Source organism: Indicator indicator, chromosome 10 (genome assembly GCF_027791375.1).
Source record: "Indicator indicator isolate 239-I01 chromosome 10, UM_Iind_1.1, whole genome shotgun sequence".
NCBI lineage: Eukaryota > Metazoa > Chordata > Aves > Piciformes > Indicatoridae > Indicator > Indicator indicator.
The window spans coordinates 10378440-10391538 of record NC_072019.1 but is presented as its reverse complement, the minus strand read 5'-3'; the positions used below and the strand labels follow the sequence as shown (position 1 = coordinate 10391538).

At 37.6% G+C, this 13099-nt stretch overlaps 1 protein-coding gene across 1 annotated transcript in view; it reads left to right on the top strand.

Moving 5' to 3' along the window:
- Window positions 1-13099, top strand: part of COL24A1 (collagen type XXIV alpha 1 chain) — a 129125-nt gene that overhangs the window by 108806 nt on the left and 7220 nt on the right. Inside the window, exons 47-53 of the mRNA XM_054384352.1 lie at window positions 1506-1613; window positions 3299-3406; window positions 4857-4964; window positions 5053-5106; window positions 5399-5461; window positions 6609-6662; window positions 8310-8345. Of these exons, the coding sequence (XP_054240327.1) occupies window positions 1506-1613; window positions 3299-3406; window positions 4857-4964; window positions 5053-5106; window positions 5399-5461; window positions 6609-6662; window positions 8310-8345 (531 nt within the window). The remainder of the gene's footprint in view (window positions 1-1505; window positions 1614-3298; window positions 3407-4856; window positions 4965-5052; window positions 5107-5398; window positions 5462-6608; window positions 6663-8309; window positions 8346-13099) is intronic.

Below are 13099 nucleotides of genomic sequence, written 5' to 3'. Positions count from 1 at the left end.
GAGTTGTGCCAGTGGTACCAGAAAGTCTCATGCTCACTCTAAAGAACCTGCTTCTTATCCAGGAAATTTAAAAGAACCCCTATGGAAATAAGACTGGTTTTTGAAACCCTGTTAAATTATACTGAATTACACTGTTAACACACGGAAGCAAAGCGTAGCTGATACAACAAGGCCCTTGCCACTTGTAGAGTTACTTAATTCGATTGCTTTTGCATGTAGTCAAAGTGCAAGTTATCACAATTGTATTGCACAGAGCTGTACTACTGTTCACTTTCTGCTTCCCTCAGTTTGTTGTGCAGCTGCAGCCTACAAAAGCTTGGATTCCTATATCCACAATGGGTATGGTTGGCAGATTCCTTGAGGCTTACTTCTTTCTGTAACTTGCCCTGAGCTGAAATTTTTCATGTTCTCTCTTGAGTTACTGTAGATAGGCTAACTTGCATCCATCCATTTCTCCCTGACGGAGAAGAAAGAGCAAAAGCAGTAGGTGTTTTGTAAATATAACCAAGAACAAACTGAGTCAAGGCTATTTTGGTCCCCTAATAAACAATGCCACACAATGACATATTGTAAATAACTTTTACTACCTCACATCAAAACATTGTTAGGAACCAGAAAAATGAAGCTGCTTGCAGAGTGCAAGAAGGGCCTTTTGAAGGCAAGAACTGTGTGTCTTATGTAAATAACCTGGCTCTTTCCTCTGGAGAACTGCAGAGAGTGTATCATTAAACAGACAATGAAAAAAGGGAAAGACAAGACGTTCAGAGAAGTGAGGAGGGGAAGATAAGAAGTCTCAAAGCACATCTCAAGAGCAAGATATTTAGCAACCAGAAGTTAGGAATAAGATTAAGATGGCACACTTCTTGTATTGCATATGGCTGTTAAATACAATTTTTGAAACAAGATGTGTTGTAGTTAGCATATTCTAACTTCCTGAGAGATGCATTCCTACAGAGATGACTGCAGAATTCCAAGCCCCTTAAGAATGTGTATGTCAGTCTAAAAGGAAATAACTGTAAAGAGAAAAATCCCTGGTGGATGCCACATGAGGCTTTTTCATGCAAATGTAGCAAGTTAGCACAAACTTGTCTTATTAGAAGACTGTGTCTATTTTGGAAATGTTCAGATTTGAACAGCACAAATTCGTGAATGTACAATACAGAGTATCTAGTAACATAAAGGCTGAAAAGATATATGGTTCGGTTTTTCACAGGGATAAATAGATTATTTTATTAGGTTTCCTTGCTTCAGTTTAAACACAGAGGTGTCAGCCCAATGACTTCAGGTGAATTTGCTGAGATCGTACAACACAGCAAGTCTAGGGTTAAGCAAAGAGTATTTTAAACCAAGCATCATAACTCAGAGCTCCCTTTTCAAGTATTCATTTCTATCACTGGGTATGTTATTATGTAGGCTTTAGGAAATACTGTGACTAAAGTCTAGTTCTGTGATGGTGAAGAGGAAGAGAGCCAACAGTGCTGTATTTAATTTGAATTTGTTTCAAGGGAAAACCAGGGCCAGTAGGGCAGAAAGGAGAAGTTGGGTACCCTGGACCAGAAGGCATTCCTGGGAACTCTGGCAAGCCTGGGCTGTCAGGAAAGCCTGGCCCTAAGGTAAGTTGCCTTCCACATTGCCTCTCTTTGTCATTCTGCATTACAAATTTTCTAAGATTAGAGTATTTAAACAGAAGGAACCATTCTCAATTCCTTGCGCATCTTGACAATTAGACCAATTATTTTGTTTTGTTTCTCTTTTGCTCCTGATGTTCTGGCCAGAATGCAAAGTTAGCATAATCACAGAATCACAGAATGTTAGGGGTTGGAAGCAACCTCCAGAGATCTTCGAGTTCAACCCCTCTGCCAAAGCAGGATCACCTAGGGCAGTCCACACAGGAATGCATCCAGGCAGGTTTTGAATGTCTCCGGACAAGGAGACTCCACAACCTCTCTGGGAAGCCTCTTCCAGTGTTCCATCAAACTCACTGTAAAGAAGTGTTTTCTCGTGTTGAGGTGGAACCTCCTGTGTTCTAACTTGTACCCATTCTTCCTTGTCCTATAATGGGCACCACTGAAAAGAGACTGTCACCTTCATCTTGACACCCACCCCCAATGTTGGTAAGATCACAGTGACCCCAGGGAAGTGTGCTGTAAGAAAAAACATTTCATTGGCATTTGTTGGTAGTAATTACCGCCAAGTGAAAATGCTTTCTTAATCTGAGGCACTTGACAGTTCTGTTCTGGAAATGAGCCACAGAGCCCAGCTGAGACAGAGAGTATTGGGTATCTGAGGTACCTGGAAGCACTCTTGGAATGAATTTGTCTGTTCTTTTTCTTGAGCCAAGGGTAGTCACCTGCTGCCAGCTGCTTCTAGAAGCAGTGATGCAGCTCTTCAGTTAGAGGAGGGAGAAAATGCCTTTACTTGCTCTCAGAGTGAGATGGACCAGTCATTGTTATAAAAGGAAGCCAAGTTAGATTTAGTGGTGGGAATTAATCAAGCTGCCAAACCCATCTGGTTCAAGAAAAAGAAAACTAAACAAGTTACCCATAGGGAGGACATGTACCCTGTTTTTTGGAGTAAGTGTTAGGAGTATCAACCCAAAGAATTCTTACATTTTGCCTTTCCACTCAAAATGTTGTCTGTATTTTCCATTGCTCTATATGAACAATATAGAGTAGCATTACAATTGTAATAAAGAGGCTTGTCAATGATTTTTTCCAACAATAAATACAAAGAGCTTTTTAAGTTTATTAGACCATCAAAACATAATAGAATATTGTTAGTGGGTTTTTGATCACTGGTATCTAAGCTGGGCAACTATTCCTCTTTAGGAGGGTGCCCACAGGGAGGATGCCTTACATAAGCCAATTGATTCTCTTGAAATGTTCTCAGAAGTCTTTAAGTTCTAGGTAGGTGATACAACATAAATGACATCAGGATGTACTTAGGGTAGGAAGAACAAGGTTTAAGATGAGCACAGTTCTGAACAGCTGCAGTGGGCTGTGACAGCCAATGAATTGTTAAACATTTTATAGTAACTTGAGTCCTCAGAAACTTCAGTCCAACTCAATGTAGCTTTATTGATAAGTATGACAGGGTTTTGCTTTTATAGTATTATCAGAAATCCAGATGATACTGCCAATCATTGTCTTTTCATGTATTTTGATGCACTATCAATGTGTATCCATATATACAGAAAGCATTAAGTTGCTTTGACTGTACGTTATACTCCTACTTTAGCATAAAATGAAAAACACGTTTGTCTGTTCTGCTTGTAATCAATTGTTTTCAATTTGTTAAGGGCAATAAAGGAAACTCAGGCTTACAAGGTCTGGCAGGATATCCTGGAGCACAAGGTCCCAAGGGATTGCCAGGCATGCCAGGGCCCAGGGGAGAACCTGGACTCAAGGTACACACCTGCGATCTTGTTTAAGTACAGTATTACTGATATTGCTTAGTCTTCATGCTGCAAACAGTGATTGTGCATCCACCATGCTACTGTTAATTGTATGAATAACTGACATTAAAACTTATTTGAAGGGTAAGACTCTAAGTTGTGCTGACCTCGTTTTTGAAAACAGGTCCCATTCACCTAAATGCAGTTCCCAATCCAGAAGCCATTTAAAACACTTTTGGTTTTAGTCAAAGCTTTAGGCCCAGGTGATTCCTGGCTTTTCTTCTTAAAATTCTGTAACTGCTAGAACAGTTTGGATTTTAATGTCTAAGTGGTCTACTAGCAGATAAGTACAGGAATTTCAAGCCTCAGTCCCAAGTTAGGGTGCTGAGAAGCCCCCAGACTTTTCTGAGCTATCCATTTATCATAAAATTGCTATTGTTCAGCACTTTCGGAAAGAAAGAAATCTAAGTTTTCCAGACAGTTCCAGGTGCCTGACATCAGCATACCCTCATATTAATTAGACTCAGTTTAAAAAAAAAAAAAAAAAAAATTACAGATTTTTTTTTGCCATCTAAAATCACAATTTGTAGTGCTCTATGGGATTTTACTGGTAAGCAGTAAACCTTACCTTAAGTTATTTGAAAATTGGGAGAGGGAAATACTGTCTCTGTTATCTTTTCATGAAAATATTTTTCTTTAAACTGTATTCACTATTTGCAGTATTTACTGCCAATGGTCACAGTCTGAATTTTACTGCTGTGTCTAGACAATGAACCGTAGGAGGTAGTTCCTGCTCAGAAGTGTTTGAATCTGAAAAAGACAGGGAATAAATGAGGGTGAGGAAAAACTGTTACTGCATAGCACAAATTCAGTATTAGGTGTGGTGATACCAAGGAAGGTTAAAAGTCTTTGTTAGCGCAGAAAGGTAACACATAGAAAGGGCATAAGCACAAAGCAAGCATGAAAGGTTTATATTCTCAGCCTGCAATTAGCAGCTTGATAACCTCCTGAGCTAGACATGATTTCCATGTGTTTGATAGTCCTCAGAAGATTTCTCTTCCATAAACTTTTCTTGTTTCTGCTTGAATCAACACAAACTTTTAGTCTGACAGCAAGGAGTTCCACAACAATACTATGCTTTGCTCAGAGGATTAGTGTTTAAATTTGCTTCTAACCTGCCTATTCTGTATTTCATTTTGTGATTTTAGTGTTTGTTGGGAGATACTACACTAGAAACAATTCAACATGTATGGGTTTTGTACATTTCCAAGCCAAGAAACAGGTCACGTTTGCATATTAGTGAATGTATGATTATTGAAAACAATACTGATGGAAACAAAATTAATGGAGTAGGTCTATTTCTTAGAGAGAAGACATGTTCAACATTTCTGCCAAAAACCCCATCTTTACATATGTAACTCTTGTAATTGTAATGAAGGTTATATTATCTTCCTGTTGATAGGGTGAGACAGGGATTTTGGGTCATCCAGGAAAGCGAGGCAAAAGAGGCCTTCCAGGATCACAAGGTGACCAAGGACCAGCAGGAGACGCTGGACTGAAAGGACAGACTGTATGTAATCACAGCTGTTAATGCAAAACAAGTAGTTCCAAGAGTCACCAACATGAAACAATAGCATGGATGTCTGCCTCTATTACAGGGAGAAGATGGAGATCAAGGTCTAATGGGAATTCAAGGATTACCAGGTCTAAAAGTATGTGCTCATTCTTTTCTGTTAGATCTTAAGCCATTTTACAGAGTAAGAACATCAGGAAAGCATAGAATTAATTAACTTTAACAATAATTTGTTCAAAATCCACCTGAACAACCGAACATTGTAGGCAGAACTGTGTACTCCATGTCCAAGGACAAACGTTCTGGGTCAGCGAGCTTGGTATTCATTAGAATATTCTTAGAAATTATTTTACTTTCACTGATTGCAAGAAAGTGAAACAAGTGGATAGCTCATGTCCCTGTGTGACTAAACTGTTCCTTTCTATTTTCAGGGTCTTGCAGGGGACATTGGGTTAGTTGGAATTCTGGGCCCAAAGGGTCCAGCTGGCCAAGCTGTAAGTGTTTCGCTCCAAGAAGTATGGCTTGCAAGTGATATATTTATAGATTTGGGAGTTGTTCTTTTTTTTTCTTATTAACAAGTCTGCAACACTGTAACCAAACCTTTCTCTCTGATTTTGACTCCACTAGAAACCCTTTGCTTGTACCACAACAGTGCTCTGGTTGCAACACGGTTACCAGGTACAAAAGCAGAGCTGAGGTGTTAATTTTAAAGGATGAAAGCAAGCTCTGCTGACAAATGTGGCTCTCCTAGCATAATTTCATCTACACAAGTATCCTTATTGCTGTCATATCTTTGTCTTTTGGGGTTGAACACTCTCTTTCCTCTTACTGTCAACAGTGCTGATTGTATATCTCTGTCCTACAGCAAAAGAAAAAGAGTCAAACTTTGCCTGCTGTAAGACAGAGTGGAGCTCAGGCATTATTGATTAGTAGATACTCTTTTTTTAATAATTATTTTCTTTTTATCTACAAGGTTACTAAACTGCATTAGCTCATTCTTCATGACATTCTACATGCATCTTTAGCATTTTATAATATTGGGCAATGTGCATCCAACTTACAGCATGGAAGGCTTTATTATAAAATCATCTTCTCTCACTGAACTCTCTCATCACAGAATTGAATTAGTTCAGTTGATAGGATGCAGAGTGGCAGCTTTAGGGGTCCATTCTAATAACTACTTTCTTTTTCTAAACATTCCTATACAAAATGAACACTGGAAAGGAGCAGTTTGCTTTAAATGAAATGGAACAGAGAAGAAACATTTTAGCAGCGCTTCCTGGCAGCCTTACAAAAGCACTTGTGGGCAGTAACATAGTTCAAGATATAGTTGATTGTATCTCAATAAATACGTGGTCTTGGGTAATCAGAGTACTTAAGTTTCCACTGTTTTTAGTGCATCAGCTTTCACATAAAAGAATGTATGTGGGCTTTCCAAGCACACCTATTACTAATTATTAAAATAATTACCTTGCTGATTTTGTAGCAATGTGCACTCCATGTTCAGAAAGGGAATATTACCATGATTGTCAGATATTTGCCAGGGCTGTGTGCATAGGTTCTCTAAACAAGGATAATGTCATAAGGATTGTCTTCATTTTGAAAACATGGTGAACTAATAAATCTTTTGTTTGTTTACAGGGATATATGGGCCCTGTTGGTCAAGAAGGCGTAACAGGCCCAACTGGCAGGCCTGTAAGTCTCCCTTCTCTTTTGCATAATTCAGTTATTTCACTTAGCCTTATTTATAATAATCTGGTTTGCAACATGTGAACTTCTGATTTTTCTGTTTGCAAATAGCAAATAGCAGGAACATCTTCACGTTATACCACACTGGTAGGCTAATGTATGTGACTCCAGGACCTGTAATAAAAAAAAAAAAAAAAAAAGGACAAAAATCTATGACCAAAAAAAAAAAGTCATCTCAATGGTCTTCTGTCTAAGTACAGTATCCTGAGGGCATGCTCATAGTAGTGGGTGAGTCAAGGTGTACACCAGCACATAGAATATCCACATGGTAGTTATGTTCTCAGCCACAGGTCTGAGACATATCTAAACTATCCATGCTCACTTTCAATGGAGTTTATTTTTTACATGTCGATTGGGCTGAACTGTCCAGAATGTCCCTTTAGACATGTCAGGAGTGCCCCCAAGGCCTTGTTGGAGTATTCCAGGTGCTGGAGAGGTCCCTGTTACCACTTAACTCTTCTTAGCCTTTCTTACAACCTTCAATGTACCCCAGGTTCCCTGCAGTGATGGAGCTCTGACCTCATCACACTTTCCATCCCTTGTTGCACTCCCTGTGCCAGAGACAGAGCAGTGTTCTTTTAAGAGAACATCCATGGCTCATGTCTGCAGACTATCCAGCCATGCTGAAGGTAGTTTTAGAAGCTCTTTATACCACCTAAACTCCTCTGCCTGATCAACAAGACTTGGGTTGAATGAGAGCATCTAAAAATGTAAATAATAATTATAAAAATAATAGGAATATACAATAAAAGTAATAAATACAGGTATTTACAAATTAAAAGAGAGAAGGGAAATATTACTTCTATAATAAGACTATTCTTTCCACTTATTGGGAAAAACACAGTACTTTAAGCCTTGCTGAAGTCTTTTCAATCCTAGCTGCTCATATGAAGGCTTTTAATAGGCTTCATATTGAATGTAATGGTTTGCTATTGTCACTAAGAAGGCATTACAGTTGAAGATTACTTCTTTGTGTTATGAAATGCAGCCATCAAGATGCAAAATTCTTCCAGAGAAGAACTGTAGAATTGTAGAAGTTAAGAATTGTTACCATATTCAGAGAAACAGCTTAAGTGTAAAACTAGACAAAAATGCCATGGAGAAAGAAAAACTGTCTCTAATCTGTCTGTGAGAGGAGAGCTAATGGGGTAATAAACCCATATCTATAACCCATATACCCATATTTGGGTAATAAACCCAGCTATATAACCAATAGATTTCTTCAGTGGTGGCAAGTACTAAGTTTGGCTCTCTACACTTAGGATGATGAAGCACAGATGTATTACAGTGGATCAAAACATAGAGAATACAGCTGATTGACAGGGAGAACGCTGACAGTTACAGTTACTGTGAAAACCATATTTACAATCCAGAGTAAACAACAGCTTTCCACATATAGGAATTACAAAATGTTTTCAAACAATTTGACTTTCTAATAGAACAGGAAAGTTAAAGCCTCAGACTTGTAAACACTTTCACAGATGAGACTGAATTTTTCATGAGAGCTGTATAACTCTCATGGATATTAATCTGCTTGTTTCAGTCCTAGGTGGCTGGAAAGCACACTGGATTAACATCTTTTCTTTCTTACAGGGACTGAGAGGTGAAAAGGGCACAAGAGGTGAAATGGTAAGATGAAACCTTTCTTTGCTTTTAATTTTTTGACTGTGCAGAACCTATTACCATGTTACTCTGAATGCATGCAGTCTTGCATGCTCTGAATGTCAGACAGTCATATTGTACTCCTGGAGAGTGCTGGCCAAGAAAGCTGATAGCAAAGAAAAATCCTGTGTCACATTTGTTGTCAGTGCCTCACAGCATAGCAGACATACACAAGTTCATAACTCCGTATCATCTTGTCTAGACAGGCAGAAGTTCAGGAGAAGCCTAGAGCTGAGAATGGGTGTCCATGCCTTCTGTGCCAGCTGTAGTAGTGGTAGGCAGCATTGCCAGGTTAAGAAGTTGCTGTCTTTCATTTTTCTGTAAGACTATTACATTAGTTTCTGTACATTAGTAAATGCTAAGATTTGATTAAGAAATTGTTAAAGCTAATAAAGTCTCCAATTAATAAGGGCTATGTGAAAAGCCATTACATGATCATATTTACAGCAAATATAAATGCAGTGATCGTTGACACCTATGACATTACTTTATATGTCAGGTTTATAATTAGTTCCTTCTCCAGTAATTAGCCAATGTGATCTTGCTCCTCTTGCTCTTACCCTGCCTTTCCCTCCACATCACTTAAAATCATTTATTTTTCTCGTCTTGCTCTATTGTGCTTTTAGCAGCCACCTGGATACAATGTCAACTTCATTACCTTATAAAGTTTTGAAAAATAAATCAGAAATTGTCAAAATTGCTTGAAGAATTAAGGTTTGAATCTGAACTTGCTGTGCATGTCTTGGGGAGCTGTACTCTAATTCTAATGCTCTCGAAGCAATTGCTGTCTCAGAATAAGAGGAAAACTAGTTTCTTAATTAGTGCTGCTATTAAATATCTCAAAAGTATTTTTCTACTGTTTGTTCGTAAGAATTGCTATGACAGCATAGAGGTAAAAATGCTGACACTTAACAAACATCCAAAATGGTGAACAAGAAACATCCATTTTCATTATTGGTGCTTGTTAGTTAGTTCCTAATAAGTTCTTGAATTCATCAAGATGAATTAGTCTCCTGAGATTGTCTTAAGAGAAGAAAGTTTAATGTTAATACACAGTGGCATTAGTTTATATTACATAGCCAAGAACAGGATTATTTCCAACTACTTTCAGATACAAATGAGAGAAAATTATTTTCATCTGATATTCTGAGTTTAAATTTATACCTTTAAAATTTATGTTGGTACTCTTCCTAGAATCACAAAGAGTTCAACTTTTTTGGTAACAGTCCAAGTTTTAGTTACAGTTTTTAGTCTGTCAGGGATACAGTGTTTTTTACTAGGAAGAAATGTCCTTTTATCTTGTGGAAAATATAACATGTAAAATCATGTCTCCCTGTTGAGCCCAGTGGTGAACCAAAGTTCAGGTCCTGTAGGCTATTTCTGGAGAAAAAAATGATAGAGTCAGAAAGAAAGTTTGTTGAAAAAATTTAGTCATAGTTACTATTCAGTTCAAAATAGTCATAACACTGTGATTGCAACGTTTAGAAAAACAGAGAGTACATTTGGGAATATTGTTTCAGAATTCTAACATTTCTGAAAGTGTGTTTCATTTTCTTACTATGTTTTTATTATTATTCTTATCTCAAGGCCACTTCCAATAATGAGTTATAATGTAGAGACATAGGACGGTGTGTCAAATAATGAATTATAATGTAGAGACATAGGATAATCCAGGTTGTAAGTGATTTCAAGACATTTCTAGAGCAGCCTCCTGTTTAAAAGAGTCTGCTCTGATCAAACCATGTTGCTCAGGGCCTTGTTTAGCAAAGTTCCAGGGACAGAGACTGGGTAATTACCTTGGGGAATGTGTTTCAGTGTCTGAGTCTCCTCAAGGTGCAATGGGGAAAAAAAAAAAAGATACAAGATGAGATAACAAGACATTATCAGTAATTCTCTATTATCTTTTGGCTTAGATTTACAATGATTAATGGCAGCTACTACACTGTATTATATTGTAGGATGTTATTAGGATTTACCCATTATGAGATATGGTGACATAACATTATATTGACATCAGTAAGCAGAGAAAGCTTAACATTAATAATTTTGTTAAACACTTTAGGTTTCTTGGAAATTTTCAGAAGTCATGGAAAATATGGAAGTTCTTGAGATTGCTCATGTTTTCAGAGTTAAGCATATGTGACACTGCATGTAAACTCATAGCCTTACACTACTGGGAAAAAATTGGGATTTTGACCTTTGAACTTCTGCACTACCAATCCAGTTGGGTGATTAAAGGATTAGAGTACACTGAAACTAACAGTCCTATTCTCTGCTTTTGTTATTATGAACTAGAATTATACCTTTCTCACTTAAATACTAATGTGAAAAAAAGGGTAAATTAAGTAGATTTGTAAAGATAATCCTGTACATTCCAGTAAAACACTTAGCAATTAATCTAATCTATGCAAAGTGTAGTTTAACCTTATTTTGCTGCTCTGCAACAGAAAGAGAATGTTTATAACATCTCTACAGGATTTTCAACACAGTCTATGCAGTTTCATTATATTTTAAGGGCTTTTAAAGGTAATTGATATAGTCCTCTGAAGTTTTAATGCATTTAAGAAATGTAATATCCCCAAAAGTAGTTAACTCAGTTAACAAATAGCATTCAATATTTAACTTTTTTTTTTTTTTTGGGGGGGAGGTGTGGTGGGATTCTTCATATGGGTTTTATTGTCAAGGAGACAGTGAATCTAGACAAATCACAGTCCTCTTTTTCAAAATACCTTAAATTCATTTGGACAATGCAAGTTCTGATTTTTAAAATATTCAATTCTCAGAAAACACTACAAACTTTAACTGTTCTTGTCCCAAGATTTTTGAGTCTTAAAAATGTGATACATGAATATAGAGCATTAACTGAAGCATTCAGTCATCTGAAAAATTCGCTGGAATGCCTAAATCTCAGCATTCAGAACAAGGACACCTATTCGTCAGAGAGCAGTAGTTACTTAGGGACAAACTGTTTAAGACCTTGTGCCTTGCCTCGACTTGGCATTTGCATAATCAAGTCCTGAATCAAAATAAGCAAATATATCCTTCCACTGTCAAACTCGTTTCTGAAGTTTCTTTTTCACACTTTCATTTTATACTAAACATATGATCAGACAGGCCAGTAATATATCCATGTGGGACTGAAGGTGTCCTACAGCAGACTAACAGCACCTGAGTTGTTGGTCTGATTAACAAAATGTGGAGGTTAGCCTGCTCAGCTGTCAGTTATCGGCAAGAGCTGAGGGACTAGCCCTAAACAGTGCATGTCATCTCTGCAAACCCATCTCTCATCAGTTTTGTAATAATCAAAAATAAAAATAATATTTTATGTCTGTTTAATAGCAATAGAATTTCAAAGACAGTTTCAAGCTAGGTAATACTCAGACAAGTATTTTTACTCAGAGGAGTAAAAGGAAGCTACACAGAACTTGCCACAGAACCCAGAGATTTCTATACTACTATATATGTGGTTTCATTTCTGTTTTCCAACTTTATGCATTAATGTCTTTATTAAATATCACTAAATATTTCCCTAAAAGATGGCATAGAGTCCTTTTAATGGGTGTAAGTGGATGAAACATAAACAAACAGGTCAGAATTTATCAGTTGAAAAGCTGACAATATTTACAATCCCTAGAGCTTATTGCCAGTAAGATCATCTTAATTAAATATCAGAAGGCCATATCTCTAAACAATAAAATTGCTTCAGTTTTGGATCTCTACTATTCTCCATAGAATGTGCATAAAACACAGGTCTTGGCCTTAAAGCCATTTGCAGTACCTCAGCACAGTATATCCTATACCAACATAGCCTTGTTGGTATAGATCTAGTGCTAGGAATTACAGGATGGCTTCCACATTTCACACCATTCACAATCCAGCAGGTGAGTCCCTTTGGCATGGGCTGGGCAGGTCATGTGCAGGCATGCTTAATCGGTGTGGCTGTGGAGCTCATTGTAACCCCTGACACATGCATTCCCCACTAGCTACCGTGTGCTGTGCCTCATGAATGTGTCTAGAGACAGTAAGAAATGCAGCTGGTATTCTCTTAATCAGTGACCTAAATAAATCACTCCTATCTGCTTTGAGATCCCTTTTTAAAACACACATCAATTGTTAGGTTGAATCTTGCCTTTCTGTAACCATTTCCCACTGCCCTTGCTGGTGGCAGCTTGAAGTACACCCCAAGTTCAGCAGCTGTGGCGCGGTGACACACAAAGAACCCCGCCGTGAAATCTCGCTGCGAAATCTCGCTGCAGGAGTACTTCTTATTACTGCATTGAGTGCTTTACAAATTAATACCTCTTTGACTAGATCAGTTTCACAATATTTGTCAGCATGACCACATCAGAAAAGATTATTTCTCTTTTGGCACAGCCATAGTACTACATGACCATACGCTTAGAGGGCTTTTTCTGGAACAGTTTATTGTGCTTGACTAATTGGTACAAGCAGCACTGGCTAAAGAATGTTTTGCTTAAATTAACTCAGTTATGTTTAAAGGTTTTTCTAATACATGGTGCAGCTCTGGCCTATGCCTTTCAATCCTTTTTCCCTTTTGGTTGTTTTAAGGCCTTTTCCTTGTCATTATTCCTTCTATTGTTTATGTTACAGCAGCTCCTAGAGGCTTTGAGTATTGTAGAGACTGAAGAAGAGAATCTAAGACAGACATAAGTATCGCTGTATATTAATAAATATTCACAATCATTCCATCTTAATGGGAA